Below are 16,894 nucleotides of genomic sequence, written 5' to 3' on the forward strand. Positions count from 1 at the left end.
TTAGTCATAAAATATATTTATTCAACTAGTAAAACGTCCACTTCCAAAAACAGACAACACATACTCCTGGGATGGCCCGAACAGAGATTGGCAAAAGGCTTTTTCCTTTTTAAACACAAATTACAATCTCAAAATCGGCATCTTTGTCTTCAGTGTTTCAGAAACCTCGAGGTCCCGATGTGGAAGGGAGGCTGTCGTTAATTGTTCCCCTACAAACAAGGCCTGACACCAGGCTGACACTTTAATCTGTTGGCAGGTTCCTTTCTTCCTTGGCTGCCTCGACGAGGGCGATCCTTCCTTGGCTTAGTGCGTTAGCCTGTATGGCGTTGCCCACATGGCGACTGTGCGTTTTCAGCATTAGCACGCAACCCACTGAGGTTTCAAAACAACATAAAAAAGGGAATTTTGTTTTGCATGTTACATTTTGAAAAAGGGGGGGGGGGGGGTCGATCCTCTACAATGTTATATTATAGAGCATCACAATTGCTAAGAGCTTTTGGTTGCAGAGAACATAATTTAGTAAAAATACTTTAAGACTTATTTTGAAAGACCTTTCAGGCTAAAACAACATCATATTGAAAACACAACATGGGTTGACCAACACGTTTAGAGTTTAGAGCAATAAAAGAAATAGGCCGTTGTCAGTAGCTGGAGCTGGTCTGTCCTTGTGTCCTCTGAGGTCGGGATAGGAATCAATAAGCAGGTCAGTGCCTATAGGCAGCGTGTCTGCATGAGGCGGTGCAGTGGGCCAGAGGGGGATTTTCTGCATCAATCAGCCGTGATGGAGGCGGCAGCAGCGTTTTATTAAGCCGCTGTGATGCAGAAGCTGGCAGTCCGTCAGATTACAGACGGTCTGCAAGCGGGAGGGTGTGTGTTTATCTGCACCTCACCCTCCTCCTCACAGATGGTGATATAATTTCATCCTCTCTGGCCCCTGCGACAAGCTCCTGCTTCCTGATTCCAAGTGGCTCCAGAGCACAATTCAGACTTGACATTACATCTTTAGTTTGCGTGACACAAATAAACCTCATACGCAAAAACGTTGGCACCAGATGCAAAATCCTGGTTAACGCGAGGCCTCCACCATGAGGTGCTTGTCTTCATAAATTACGACAGGGTGTCTTCACTGGCTTATCACACAAACAGAGACGCAAATCCTCCAGGGGCTCGGACTCACGGCTAGACCGGCCCCTGCACCGAAAGCAGCTGGGCCACAGGAAATTCACTTTTCAGAAAAGGGACGGAGAGAGATATGCGTGCTTTGTGGCTCACTGCATCCAGAGGTAACTCTGACTAAAGGGAGGGGGGAGGGGAGGGAGAGGGGCACCAAAGGGCAACTGGGGGGGAGGGGGCTTTACTTGAAGGAAGCACGGACAGCGCGACCCTTGAGCGGCTGGGGAGGACGGTAGTTGTCCACCATGCAGCACTCTGCCTCACCCTCAGCAGAGAAGAGCAGGCTGCGGAATTTGGCCATCTGTGGACGGGAGAAGACAGACGAGGCGTTAGTCATTCCACGGGACCTCCTGTGACTGTCACTCACACAGCGCTGAGTCATCAGAACAAATCCACAGCCTACCTTCGACAGCTGTATTATTGATGCTTAAAGAGATAGAGTATCAATAATACAGCTGTCGGACATTTAAACTCATTTAAACACATTGCATCTTTTAAAAATTTCGCCAAATAATTGTAGTCAAATTTATACATAGCAATTTGAAAATTAGAAAACACGATTGCCTCCTCCGTGTTAATCGCTGGGACAAGGACCCAACTAAGAAGTCAGAGTACACGTCGATTACTTTATTTCTTTTCTTAAAGATAGTTTCTGTCCTTTTACAAGATTCATATAATCTATTCACTGATGCTTTTTCTAAAGCAATTTCCTTTGGTAAGTTTGGTTTTAAGACACTTAAATACACTGAAGGCTACTCAGTGTTTCCTCTCACAATCACTGACATTATATGTTCTGCCGTTAATGTGTGACCTCTCCCTCGACCGGCTCAATAGGGCCCCGGGTCTGAAAGATGTGTGTGTTCCTCGTGTTTACCCCAGAGACGCCCACTCGCTGCCATGAAACAAACATTTGACCGGGCAGGGGCGGAAACTTTCCGACCACAAGGACAAACCTGACTAGAGAGGTTGTTACTTTAAATTACCGAGTGGTTTCAAGTCACTTACAGGAGTAGGTCTACTTTTTAGGAGTAAATACTTTTGCAAATACAGGTTTAATGTACCAGTGTACTGAACGTATTAATCTGTAGGTACATCTTATCTCCTACAGAATGTGATGCATGTGTGGGATATTTCCTGTTCGCACAGCAGTGTGAAAACATCACCAGCCCGTGTGGTTACTTTAGTTTCTATGGTGGTCATTCTGAAAGTGAAATAAAACCCTCTGTATTTTCTTTCCCACCATCACAGACGTTTCAGCTGAACAATTAAACCCTTGATTGAGATGGTAGAGGATTTGCGGACGGAGCTATTCTAGACCTAGGGCACGCAGCCAATCCCTTCGCTGCACCGCGAGATGGGCCTACCTGCTCGGCGCTGACGCTGATTGGCTCCTTGCAGACAATCCAGGTGACGCTCTCCAGCAGAGGGGGAGTGGTCAGGGAGCCGTCGTACGTCCAGTAGTCCAGGCACCCGGGGAGCAGGCTGGCGGGGTCGAAGCCAGCGAAGGTGGTCTGCTTGCCCTGAGGGTTAAACAGAAGAAGAGGTCAGTCACATGTCTTATAAATAACATGGAGGAGAATATGTGGTTTTTCATAGACACATACTTTGGCCTTGATGGAACTGAAGGCGTCAAGAACCTTCTGGAGGTTGGCGTTTTCAGCCCCAATCTGGAAAAAAGCAACAATCATCAAAAAACAGTTTTTATATTGTGATAATTAAATGCTCTACACAGTGATGAAAGGCAGTACATCAAAATCAATAAATGCGTGAATGTTTTGTCGTACTTTGAGGAAAACTCCGACAACGGCGAGTCCGTCAGGTTTGCTAGCGGCCTCTCCGAAGCTCGGGTATTTGGTGTTCCAGTGCACGAGATGGAGCTGGGACGAAAGGAATGGAGAAGAAGATACATAAATACATAGATAAACCAATAATAATCATATTGAAATATCGAGCTGAAAGAAAACTTGATGGGTTTGTCAACTGTCATAGACTTCTGTTTGAGAAATATTTGTTTAAAAATGATTTTGGGACATTAATTACATATTTGCAAATATTGAGATATAATTAGTATAAAAAAAATGGACATAAGCAAATTATGTTTAATTATCTTGAAAGAAAAGAAATGTCGTTGTCTCTACTCTAACTGGAGAACCATCTGAGGCCTTTTCTCCAGCCAGTAGGATTCAAGCCTTGATCTCCTTTGTTCTCCTCACCTCGGCAGGATACATGGTCCCGGCCACTGTGTGCTCGGAGCCCCTCTCATCACAAGCTCCCCAGTGGAAATGAAACTGCTTGAGCCTGTAGACGCCTGAGATCGGCCCATCTTTCAGAGCTGCAGGAAGAGAGAGAGAGACAAAGGATAAATCTTTCCATCAGCCCGAGCGTGGGCAGCGCTGCAGTTGACTGTGTGAGCAACACTGTTACTCAGTGACACCTCCTCCTTTCGAAGGAAATATCTTCCTGACCAGAAAATATGAGTATACAAAGAATGAAAGATGAAGTGAGAACACACACTCGAGTTGACCATGGCAGACTTCCTGTTTTATGGGAGCAGACTCAGTTCCTTTTGTGTCGGCACAGAGTCTGAAATGATGTCCAGGTATTGTGGATGCCAGTGTTACACAATCTATCTATTTACAGATTACACAGCGCTGGACACAGTAGCAGATAATCCTGTATATTCTATTTCTGGTGCGATGTTAACACACACACACACACACACGCGGCCCTGAGCAGGATTTGTTTTTGCTTCTTTGTCCTCTATAACGATAAGGAGGCGCAGAATGGATATCAAAGCACATTAATGCGAGGAGTATTTTACATGACTGGACAATAGATGCACACAGTATTTTCCATGGTGCACACCTAATGCATGACTGGATGTGTGATGATGACACACACACTTTGCTCGCTCTTCATTTAGAAGGGCAGGGTGGAAAATAACAGCACGAGAAGGCTTCAGAGATTCATTAAGCTCGGATTTGCAGGAGCGTGTTTTTTTGCTTTGTTTTGCTCATCTCGTCGTGTGGCCACGTGCTTTTGTTGATTGTGTAACCGTATTCTCCTTTGTCCTAAATCTGAGCAGCTTAGAACAACTAATACAAAATCCGAAACATGAAAAATAATCTCAAACAAATGTTGAATTCTCTCTTCCTCCCACCCCTTTTTCTCTTTTGGTTGCCTTGACTATAATCCCAAAAGGGACAATCTGCTATTTGTACTTAAAAGGATGGGGGGGAGAACAAAGAGTCTTATTCTGGCAGCTCAACACATTCCATGTACACTCGGCACATTAGTAGTTAACCTAGTGTTGCTTTATTTGCAGCGTAACCTTCGTTTTTCTCTCTTTTTGACCTCCCTGCCAGCAGAAAGGAGCTGGCGTGGGAAAGGTTTACCAGGGGTTACATTACCAATTCAATTAGTATCTGCATGCACGGTGCATAATGGCTGGCATGGGAATGAAGCTCCTGCAGCCTTCTCATGCATTTTAATTTCAAAATTTCTAAATAAAAAAATATGTAATAAAAAGCATTTCAGTGGAACCAAAGCCTTGGAGGCGTGACTCATACTATTAACATGTTTGATTCTCCATGCTTCAGCAGCCATGCATTGAAGCCGAATGCTGCTTTTAGCTGCATCTTGTAAATCATCACCACAGACTGGCTGCACTGGTTTGAGTCTAATAACCATACAACTCAAATATTACAAATATAAATGTGTTTTTCTCCAGGATGAGGCGAATTATGAACATGTCTTATTAATGGAAAGGTGATATTAAGCTGCATTCATTCAACATTAATATCAAACACTCACTTGAGCTGTCGGTGTCATCTATGAAGGTCACCTGGAAGGAATGTCCGTTGTTGAGAATCTCCTGGCAGTTGGAGGGGTCGTACTTCAGGCTGAGCGGCTTCAGCGCTGCGTCGAAGGACGCGTCCCCAGGTAAGATGTCAATGGGAGACTGGCGGGGGCCATTGGCCACTGGGAAGTTATCAGCCCATTTGTCGGGTCCTAAAATGAGATAATGATATTATTATTAATGGAATATTATGGTTGCTATATGGGTTTAAATTGCGCATCTGGGGATGTGCGTTAAAATCCCGCTCCCCAAAACGCGCACAATGGCAAATCTCTGCAGTGACCCGTGAATGCACCGTCCTCCTTCCATTCATTCTGCGCATTGCCTGCTGGTGGGACTGGTTCCACACGGTCATTTCTACAGTGAATACAGCGTGTAGGAGTCGTGCCTCACCGTTGTCTGCTGCGTATCCCCAAGACATGGTGAGACTTTGAATGTGAGAGTAAATGCGGAGCTGTAATCCGTGAGTGATGCGAGTTTCCCCTTAGCGCGGAGCAGTCAGTGTCGTCCACCTGACAGCGGAGCGGCTTATATACGGTCCCCTGTGAGCGTCTGTCGGCTGGTGCGGGTCGGGAGGAGTTTCTATGCGCAGTGGTAATAGAAGCAGTGGATCAATGAGTCTCTCTCTCTCTTCTCTCTTTCTCTCTTCTCTCTTTCTCTCTCTCTCAATTGACGAGCCTATTCAGTCGGTCAACTCGCTCTGCTCCTCTCTGATAACGGCTGCAGTTGTGACAGATGGTGAAGTACAATTTTTTTAAAGAACAGAATTCCTTTATTCCATTTGTACAAGACAAAGCACTACAAAGGTTGGTACCTATAATAATTGGCCATCAAATGTAAATGGTCAGATCATAGGAAATGGCTTATATCATAGGCTATAGAAGCCTAAGATCTGACCTTATGATTCATAGGTTCAACATCAAAGGAAAACCTACCCACTCTGAAAGAGGCCCAAAGGCGGGCGGCTGTGGCTGAGGGGTAGAGCGGTCGTCCGCCAACCTGCATGTCGGCAGTTCGATCCCCAGCTTGAGGGCTGAACCCCGGATGGCCCCCCCATAGAATAACAAAGTGCTGTGAATATATGCACTGTATGAATGTGTGTGTGTGAATGGGTGAATAAATATATATACAAATACAAAACCATTTACCATTTACCAATGGTGTTCTGGGAATAGGAGCGTGGAAGGAGTTGTGTATAAACCTAGTATACCAGTACCTCCAGGAGCAGTGCACCAGTTGATGGTGGTAATGCCCCTTGATGTTGGTTGCCACCTGTCAATAACTGAACAAAGAAGAAGATGATGCAAGCCTGACTTTGCATTTTAATAAATGTTTTTATTTGCTCCGTCCAGTCCACGGATCAAGCTGGTATAGAGTAGCTCCAGGTGCATAAAAAACTGTAGATGGCCGCCTTGACATTGGTGCCACCCGTCAATACTCAAGGGGAAGTTGATGAAATAGGAGAGTATATAGAAAAATGAAAATCAGCTGGAAGGACCTGTGGGGAATGGACACAAACACCAGCCTCCTGCTAAGAGCAGCCAATGATGTCCTTCCAGATCCCAACTGGGACTTGAGATGTTAGGGACACTCGGGTCTAAACATCTACTCCTGCTTGGCTACAAACACAAGGAATATCACCATCTTGTTGTTTGTTCTAAAACGATGCAAATTTATAAAAACATGTTTAAAATACAATACAATCAATAAACAAGACTTATACTTTGAAACAGAAAACAATTTGTTGTGGCACAGACTGAGTATTATACTTTGTTATGTCATCATATCATATTAGATTAGAGTTGTGATGGCCCGGGACAGAAAGTTTCCTTGAGTCTTTTTTGTTCAAGTGTCACAGCTATGCTAGAATTAATGTTTGGCTCATTGCACCTTTAAGGAGTTGATCCAACGACTTTACATAAATTAAAAGTCCCTGTGTGCCTTGCTCAATGATTTTTTCAGGGTTCACCGCAAAAGCACATATATAAACAATATTAAACTATCGTCTGATGATGCCACAAATCAAAAGTGCGTTCTTGTGAAAACTGATATTCTGAACTTTATTGGATGAAAAACCTGCAGTGAGAAAACACATGTTTTAAAGAAAGTCTTAATGATATTTGGTTCCTGCACGAATCAACAAAGGTCGAGTCAAGTTCTATTTACATGGCTTTAAATTAAGACATCTCAGAGCAGTTTTCATTCCGCAAAAACAAGGTGTAGAAACCCTGAGAACATAAACCACAAGGACCATGATTTGTCTGCAGCAGGTGCAAAGTGCATCATTTTCAAATGTATGTGCAGCTAGAAAGAAACAGGGACACATCCATCAACATGCATTATAAAAATAGTCTGTTGCAGTTCAGGAGAGTTTCAAACATCTCAGTCATCGTACTCTTTTTTTTTTTAAAGAGTATTTTAAAGGGAGCCTATTTTTAAAAGCAGTGATAAATGGACGCGTGTTGTTAGGAGCCTGCAGCTGCTGCTGTAACATATAGAAAAACATATATCAGACAGAAACAGCTGATCATCTTGTTGAGGAATGAGACTCATAAAAGTCTCTAAAGGCTCCTGAACAGTTTGATTAGATATCAGTGCTCAGACGAGAATGACATCATAATTTATCCCCATTGCAAACACACAGGCTGAAAGAACCAGTGGTGCTACGGAGCCACCTGCTGTTGGTTGATGGGACTACAAGGACTCTGGTTAATTACAATCATTAAAGTGCTTTTGAAGAGATTTTACTTCTTTGTTCGTTTTGGGGGAGGTTTTGATGTGAAATCAAACACAATAATATAAACATTAATCACATCTAATTCAATTAGGTTAGTCTGCACAAAGATTTTTATCATTAAAATGTTAAAACATACAAAGACTCAATAGACGATTTACAGGATAATTTGCACAAGTGTGTGTGTGCAACATTCTGCATAATTATTGAATCTGTTAAGTAAAATAAAAAATGTATCAAAACCGTTGTGCTTTTATTATGAAGGTTACGCATAAAAGTTTTATTTTCGTTTTAATTATAAATAATGGAAATAGTCAGGCTATATATTCTATTATATTTAGTTTTATTTTACAAAGTGATTGATAAATAAATTAAAAAAATAATGATCCCATACTGTAGAATTGTATCAGTTTTAAAATACACATCCGCTACAAATGTCCTCTTTAAAATACCGAATGTTATTTTGTGCTTTTTTCCACATATTCCTTAATATATTAAAATTAACGTTACGTTTGATAAATACATATTTCAGCCCAATTATAACAAAATGTATGGTAAGAAATGTGACGCAATCAACGTACGTCGGTTGTCGCGCGTTACTGACGTCACATTGCGGAAACGTGTGTCGCACATGAGGATAAAAACACGAACTGTTCACGAGCAGGTTGGTTTTTATGTTTCTTTACATCTGTTGTTCAAAATGGTTTCGTTTCGTCTCTTCACGTTAACAACACGTTTCAGTGACTTCATTGAAAAACTGGAGAAAATACAAACTATACAAGCGTGTTTACGTCTGGGCTGTTTTAGTGTTTGGTTTTGATCATAGGCAAATGGATGGTGTTTTACTTATTGTTTTGAAATGCACTTTTTACCAATGCAGTCCCTGACATGTTCTTCTGTTAATTTATTCTGAAACATAAAACGTTTCCTCTTTATTTCAATGTCAGGTGAAATATGCAGGTTATACAGGCAAAATACAAAAATACACTAACTTACAGTTAACTGCAGTGGGACAGAATATACACACTGGTAATTCACTTTCTGGAAGGAGAGATAAATAAAGAAGGAAGGAGGAGAACAACTATTTATATTTATATATAATTGGTGTGGGTTTTAATGGGGTGCAATCTGATGATTTGACACAGAATAATCCAACAATAATATACTTATTGTTGTTAAAACGATAGAGAGGGATACTTTCCTTAAATATAAAGACAATTTCAATTTAATTAAATTTTCTATTTGCATGGATAAAGTGATCTTTATAGTTAATCGTTGAGGAAACTATTACGAGTAGTGCATTCGTTTCTTTCATTTTTTTAAATTGCTACCAACCCTTTTAAATGAATCACCAGTTATTATCTACGACTACAAGCACTAGTACTTTACTTTTTAAAAAGAACATGAAATACACCAAGAAAAGATGTTGGGTTGAAGTTGTGCACACACCAAACTCTGCCACCAGCATCTCCAAGCTTAAATCAGGATGTGTGATTCATCGTCTTTGCTCCAGACACTTGTGTTTCTCCTCTGCTCTCTTGGGTCCTGCACGCTCACTACAGCTTCACCTTGTTGTGGGCTGACAGGCGTGGATGGCAGGATGGTCTCCTGAGCAGGTGCCTTCTCTATGTGAAGACTTTATTTCTCTCTCTTTCTTTCTTACCCTTCAATAAAAGATCCCTTTTCTTTGCCCTCCAGACCTTTTGTTTTGGTTTGTGTTGCAAACTCTTGGTAGCAGTCTAGACGTGGTTGTGCAAGAAAATACGAAAAGAGGCCAGAACTGAAAAAAAAAAGTCTGCCACTGTTTGTTTGTCCTCAAGTTTTCATTTCATTTCTGAGAATTCATACAACATCTGAGGCTTTTTGCCATGCTCACTTTCAAAGAGTTTCTAGCATGAAGAATAGAAGCTGTTATGAGCCCTTCAACGACATTTTTCTAAATAAACAAATAAAAGATGCAAGTTTACGTACATTAAATCTCATGAATACATCTGTATTGACATTGAGTTCTCTCTCCAGGAAACATGGGGAAGAATAAACTAAAAGGGTCGAAACAGAAGAACGTCTTTCGAGTGGTGAAGAAACAGCCGAAGAACAAGAACAAAACCAAACCCATCACCACGACACTCAAACACGTAAGATCTCTCCTCTGCTCTTATCTTCCTCATGAACAGATTGTGCTCTGTTGTGCTTGTCGCACCTGCTCCAGCATCTGCTGTGACTTCACAGATCAATGCGGTGAAAAATGAGAAGGTGGCGAACCTTGATCAGATGTTCACAGAAGTCCAGAGGGACGTTCAGAGTGTTTCCAAGTCTGTCGCTCCCAAACCGAAGAAACAAACACAGGTAGGAGGAGGAAACTGGACATTTGAAACTTAACTCTCCTGTTTTATTTAAAGATCTTATATATAAAAGATCTTATATATAAAAATACTTCTCTTCTCTTAAAACGACTGAACCTGTCTTATATTTTGTTTACTGAGGCACAGTGTGCAAACCCGGAGAAATCCCCAAATCCCACTGTTTGTACTGGTTCATGATTTATTGCTGTTTGCTCTGTAACGTAAATAAAACTTTAACCAGTACCTCATCTTGATGGTGAACACAACAACTCCCATGATCCCACGCTGCTTCACAACATCATCAAACTAGGCATTGAGACCCTTAGCGACCGATGTCACATGTCCCACGTTCTTCTCTTTGTCTCTTCAGGTCGTCAGGGAGCCGCCCAAGGAATCTGTGAATGTGGACAATGCTGCTCAGCTTTTCTCTCAGCTGTAACGCACCCGGAGAGAAAAGGACTGTGATGAATTACATTCATGAAAGGGCTGAACCGCTTCTCTTTGCTCATTTTCCAGTTTTTGAAGCCAGGTCTCAGAGGAGCCGCTGGTTTACTTCCAGTGAAATTGGACTTTTCAGGCCCGAGACACAGACTCTGCAGATGAGTCTGAAAAGAGAGGAGGTGCGGTTAGAGCGCATTGCTAAAAACACCTCTTTAATTGAATCATCCTATGTTTCCTGAGCAAAGAAATCACTTAACGAGTTTGAGCATCATCATTAGTGATACTGTGTCGGAAATATTGGATTTTCTTAGAGATATCTTCTTTATTACTGCTGCAGTTAATCATCATTTTCTTGATTGATTTATGACTTGTTTTGTTTTTAAATGATCAGAAAATAATGAAATAACTGCTCATAATAAAATCCCAGAGCCCGGATGGATTATCGTCAAACTGTTTCTTTGTAAGTCAGCGGCCCAAAACCAAATAAACATTCCCCTCACTGTCAAATATTAGAACATAAGAAAAAAGATGGAATTAGTGGATGAAATGATTCATCTGCTAAGAAAAGAAACACCACATGGTTTTCTGCTGACTAATGTTGATGTGTTTTATCTCTGACATGTTTTGCATCATATCAAATCCTTCACCATGAGCATCTTTCGTTTCGTTTCATCAGGTTATTCAAGGTTTTCACACGATTCTTTCATGTTCTTCATGTCGGGGTTTGTGTGAAAGCAGCAGCGGTTCAGAACCGTCAAAGCTTTTTCCCTGCAACACTTTTTTACCTGTGGTTTTCACGGAAGTCATTACAATTTCATTCGTAGAATCAGTCACAGAATGTAAATGAGGGAATTCACACACAGCTCAGCAGGAGCTCTAATCAAATATCTCATTCTGCATGGATTTGTTTGATCTTTAATATTTATGTGATGTGTTCATTCAATGATATGACTACAACCATATAATATGATACAAGAGCTACATATGGGATATCAATGACATGTTGTAGAGAACCCTCAGGGGCTGATCTTGGATATTTTGTTTCACTGTCATTTACATTGTGTGATTGAGTGAATTTGAATGTAATTTTGAATATTTTATAGAGGACTGTTTGGCCTTGGTGGATGTATGAGCTCTGAGGTCATTCAGCATGTTTGTGAGCAGGATTATTTAAAAACTACTGGACTGATTCCCTCTGAATCTTGGAAGGATGTGATAAAGGTCTGGGAGAAACCCATAAAGTATTAGGGGTGGTTCCAGGAATTTTAATTTCCCCTTCAGCATTGTGAGCTATTTTTCAACGTTTTCCTTGATTTCTTGAGTTTCATCCGGTGGATAGGCGTTTCTCAGTCGCTGCATAGTCACAAATCCGGCTCGAAACCAACAATTACCAATGTGTAGCTCAGTAATGTGGCTTCAGATATATGGGTTGATTTGATTTAAGGGGAGCGGAGAAATGTGCTCAACTAAGTGACAATCTACCTCATGATATCGTTTGAGGAGGCAGATGGTTCATTGATGATATCATACAAATGCTACATGTGTGAACTGTAAGTTTTGCGACTGCAGACCATAGATCACATTGAGTCTGAGTCCTGGTGTCAGCTGTCTCCTGCATTCCCTCCACCTCTGCATGTACGAGCTCTGAAGTGCAATCTGAAGATGAAGTATAGATTTTTCTCTTTCTGAGCTGCCTGTGGGGGGGCGCTGTTATCAGTATTCTGCCACTGTAGTGACTTGACATGAAAGGTCACAGAAGTAGCGCCGCCCAGCTAATTGCTTGTCTCAATCGTGACCTCTGACTGAGTTAGTGGCTCAATACATCTGGAGCAGGACGAAGGCAGGGCCGAGGCTGGTAAACAAGCCGGCGTGGGCGTAAATAAGCTGAGAATGACAGTTTCAAGGTGAAGATGATCGGGATGGAAGCGTTTGAGTGATGGTTTTAATCTACTTGAATGCAGATGGCTCGTGCTGTGCAGCGGAGAATAAAACAGCTGCTCGGCTTCTGTACTTACACGGATCTGCCCTGCTGCTACTAAAGTGTCTCTCATAGTGTTTCAAGGGACTTTAGGGGCCCTACATCCAATGAATGATGGACTCTCTTGTCTTTAACTACACCTCTAACATTTGGCAGAACGCTCCTGGCTTGTAGCGTCTTCCCACAATGGTTCAGTCTCTGGTAGCTGATCATATGAATATAGGAGGGTTCTCACATGAGAGAGGCCACCTCTCAGTTTTGGGATTTCAGGGACTTCCATGGACATGGGGCACACAAACGTAAGTGCTGTGTGTTTTTTTAAGAAACCTGTTTTTAGACAGTGACATGTGACAGAGGAGGCGGAGGAGAAGGAGGAGGAGGAGGAGGAGGAGGAGGAGGATAAGAAACAGATGTTTACAGAAGTCACCCCTGTAATGGATGCCCTGACATACTTCTGGGTCATTTTACCTAATTTAGAATCTTCCCAAGTATTGGACCGCAGCCCAGATGACCTTCTGAGCGATGGTTTTAATCTTCTTGAATACAGATACCTTGTATTCTGCAGTGGAGGTTTTTTTTGGGCCACTTTCTGGCAACATTGGTCATATCTGATAATCATAACAAACAACCTTTCACTTCTCCCAACGGCCTTGTGGCTTTTGCATTTGTATTTTCTGCTGTTGCATTTTGTCCAACACTTCTGGGCAACCGTACCTCTCCCCCTGGAAGTTAGTATTTTTATCCTTGTGATCACAGCAGCTTTAAAAACACGCTCTGTGACGCAGGATGCCGCTGGGAAAGTGCAGGAGACCCGACAACCGAACCACAAAAACACTCAGATACAACACGTTTGCTCTGAAATCCAGTCAACTGATGCTTGTTTTGCCGAAACATTTATTTCGAGTACAGTGGAGAAGAAACAACAGCTGCCGTGTGAAGGTGTCAAGACTTTGAGCAGGTGCCTCCTGCTAGGATCCAGATGACAGCACCACAGCAGAGGCAGTGAGGTGGCACCACCGCACCCTGGGGACCCGGATCTGCCAGAACACAAATATGTCGACTTTCGAATGTGGAGAGTAGCCATATGTGTCGGTGTCAAGTAAAAGGCGTGTTTGTGTCATCAACATTTTTCAGTATAGCCGTATTTATAAAGGAAATAAACCAGAGTTCGGCTTGTTGCCAAAAAAACACCGGCTGAAGACTCCGATCATGCTTGGTGAGATCACGTGTAGAGGTATCTCAGGCAGGTATGTCCTGTGTGATGAGCGCCACACACAGCAGGTTTTTATCTTAAACTTTATTTATTGATAGCTATCTGGACGTGAAGAGAGTTTGAGAAAAAACAGCCATCTAAACCTTTAAGCCCTATGCCAAGATGACCTAGAGACAGACAATTAAATGTGAGTGTATTGATTCATGAAGTAAATTCTATGAGAAGAAAGAAAAACCCTCAATCAGCTGCTTAATTGAACGTAATCAAAAGTGACACGAGATAACCACCAGAGCTGGAAGTGTCCACAAGATGGTGCTCTGGATGAGCTCATCATCATGCATGGAGACAAACAGGGAAGAATGTGTCTGTGTGTGGGTGTCTCTGTGTGTCTATGTGTGTTTATGTGTGTGTGTGTGTGTGTCAGGGAGTAGAGGACACAGAGAAAAGAGGAGTGTTGGGCTCACTGCATGCCAATAAGAAGCTGAAGGCCTATTTGCAGTATGTCGTTCCTGCAGCACAGCTGGGTTTGTTCTCTGGGACCGGACCTGCAGCGAGAGGTTACGGCACCTGCACGTCTGTGAAAGAAATAAGAATCTTGTTGGAACCAGAGAGACACAGCAGCAGCATGTGTGTGTGTGTGTGTGTGTGTGTGTTGTCCTGTTTTTCTCTCACCCCAGACTTTTCTCTGCAAGCGAGGCACCTTTAACTTAGATGCAAAGCTCTGTGAATTTAAAAGAGTGCTCCATAATCGTTTTTGAAAGGTCAGATCCATTCAAATTAAATTATAAGTCGTGATAAAAATGTAAATTATTGTCTTGACGGGGCCATTAAAACAAGTCTGATGCATCATTCTGCTGCACAACCTCATATTCTTATATTCACTCATAAAGTTGGCTTCGATGAAGAACATTTGAGATGCAAAAATAGAAGCCGAGCCCTGTCTCTAGTCTGAATCTCGTCTTAATGCCCCTAAAGGCTTTTTGCCAACAAGTTACTCAGCCAAGATTTAAATGATGGTTCAAGTTGTTTCTTCGGACCAGAGTTCAGATGAGAAAAGACTCAGGGGAGTTTTTAAAGTAGCCAAAGATTCTCCTCACGCTCTCAGACCTTCAGACTTTATCTCAGGTGAATCTGTATATTTTTGCCTCAATCTTTAAGTCTGGGAGCTTCGGCTGCTGCTGCTGTGCCCTCGGTGTGATCTGCTGTTTGATCGAGAATCCCTTCCTCCATTGAGGCAGAATAAACACAAGCCTGTAGTACTTTCTACCAGGGACAACATCCCACACTGACTCTATAACACTGGAACGGAGCTGGTGCTGTCATTGTTCTTCTTTATTCATGTTCGATAGGAAAACTTTGAGCAGGAGAGAAGAGCAGAGAAGTTTACTGATGCAAAAAGAAACGTTCCCAAGATACTAAACCAAATATCATCTTTAAACTCACACACTTTGGATTTCAGTGTCCCGAACTGAAATGAGACAGTTCCTCCTATTGCATCACTAGCTTGTCCCTCCATTACAGTTCTGGGTTACGGTTAGGGTCAGACAAAAATGTTCTTCGGTTGATTAAAAATGTTGATAACATGTTTTCAATTCCACTTGCATTTCAAAATAAGTTCTTCTTTCTTTAACATCGAGAGTTTGGGCGTTCTTCAACCTTCCTCTTTAATATCTCAGAAGAATTTAATCAGGCGTTTTTAGAAGATAATATTCAATCCAGATCTAGTTAATAAAAGGGGAATGTTGTAGCTAAAACGTCTAGATTAAAAAGACTTAATAATTGAAAAAAGTTAGTGAAAGTTGTGATTAAAAGCTGTTGTTTTCTCCTTCATCTTAAGGCAGGAGTTTAATTGTGGAGGTGGGCCTCCCCAGTGAGGTTAAAGATTTAGTTAAAGAAACACTTCAGGCGCACAGCAGGTTACAGAGAATTCTATCGTTTCTCCTATTTCCCCAAGAGTCAGAAACAATAAAGAAAATAATAGAGATCTCATAGACATCCAGAGAAATTGAGTGAAACGAGTAGTAAACTAAGGTCGAGTGAAGCGGCTCATTTTTTGGAAAATCTGTCTACGGGGGAAGGTTCACGGTCTCGGACTTTGAAAACCATTGGTTAAAAAAAGGAGAAGTAGGGATCCGTCGATTTCACACAAAAAAATAGAAAAGACTTTAGATCAAAGGTCAAGGAAGAGACAGAATCTTTGAGATGCAACTCGAGTCTCTGCCTTGAAAAACAGATTCAGAGATTTACTGCATTGAGTTGTTGATGAAGTGGTAAAAACTGGACTTAGTTTGCAGAGGAGAATTTCATTCACCATGTTCAGGTCCATCTCTGCTGCATGTACATGATGTAAAACAGACTCATAAGTATTTTGAAGACGTAGATTCATTTTAGTTGAAACTTTGATGTTTTGTCTGACTGTTGGGGCCAAAGTTTGGTAAAGTCTGGAGTCAAAGTCTCACACGTCTCACTGTGTTCATTTCTATTATTGTTTCTATGCAAATGTTAAGTCTGGGCAAGAAAACACTTTGCGTTTAAATGCCAGAAATCTAAAATCAAGAGTCAGAAGAGCACACAAGAGGGTTTGTGGCTAGTTGAGGTTGGAAAGATGTTGTATTGATAAACACAAAATGCTAAAGAAGTGCAATGGAAATGTGTTCAATGAATAAAACATGACATGGAACTTGGATTTTAAAGACCCCTGAAGCCTCAGCTGCACAGAGTGTGTGTTTCTGGAATTCATATAAAACAAACATATATAATGTTTATAGAATTTATCTGTGAATCAGTGTTGCAGAACACTGACTTTCACCAAAGTGAGGAATTAACAAGACATATACATGCCGCTATCAGGAAGTGACATCATAGCCTCATTATCATAATTGACACAGCAGGTGAATCTGATTTTCCTCTGATTTGAATCACCTGCAGTGTCTATTATGATAATGAGGCCATGATGTCACTTCCTGTTATCTCCCAGGTCCATATATACATGTCTTATTGTCCCTGCATTTCAGGTTTACTCGAATCTGGTTTAATAAGTGGACTGATGGGAGCTATATGTGCTCTGATGGCAGTTTGAAATCAAAACCAAACACATTTTTCAAAGCTTAGAAACCTTTTCAAATAGAATCAACAATTTTCTTTGAATATTAAA

General features: G+C 41.7%; 2 protein-coding genes across 2 annotated transcripts; one reads left to right on the forward strand and one right to left on the reverse strand.

Moving 5' to 3' along the window:
• LOC133932787 (carbonic anhydrase 1) lies at positions 1–5,649 on the reverse strand. The gene is made up of 7 exons (XM_062379633.1): positions 5,426–5,649; positions 4,987–5,184; positions 3,387–3,505; positions 2,958–3,050; positions 2,778–2,840; positions 2,538–2,693; positions 1–1,474 (listed from the first exon to the last, which is right to left on the reverse strand). The coding sequence occupies exons 1-7, from the start codon at positions 5,451–5,453 to the stop codon at positions 1,355–1,357; spliced, it is 777 nt and encodes a 258-aa protein (XP_062235617.1). The 5' UTR covers positions 5,454–5,649; the 3' UTR covers positions 1–1,354.
• A 2,698-nt stretch (positions 5,650–8,347) lies between these two features.
• rbis (ribosomal biogenesis factor) lies at positions 8,348–10,984 on the forward strand. Its single transcript, XM_062379858.1, has 4 exons — positions 8,348–8,430; positions 9,786–9,901; positions 9,996–10,112; positions 10,479–10,984. Exons 2-4 carry the CDS (start codon positions 9,791–9,793, stop codon positions 10,545–10,547), a joined length of 297 nt encoding a protein of 98 aa, XP_062235842.1. The 5' UTR covers positions 8,348–8,430; positions 9,786–9,790; the 3' UTR covers positions 10,548–10,984.
• The last annotated feature ends 5,910 nt before the right edge of the window (positions 10,985–16,894 follow it).

This window comes from Platichthys flesus, chromosome 21 (genome assembly GCF_949316205.1).
Source record: "Platichthys flesus chromosome 21, fPlaFle2.1, whole genome shotgun sequence".
Classification (NCBI taxonomy): Eukaryota; Metazoa; Chordata; class Actinopteri; order Pleuronectiformes; family Pleuronectidae; genus Platichthys; species Platichthys flesus.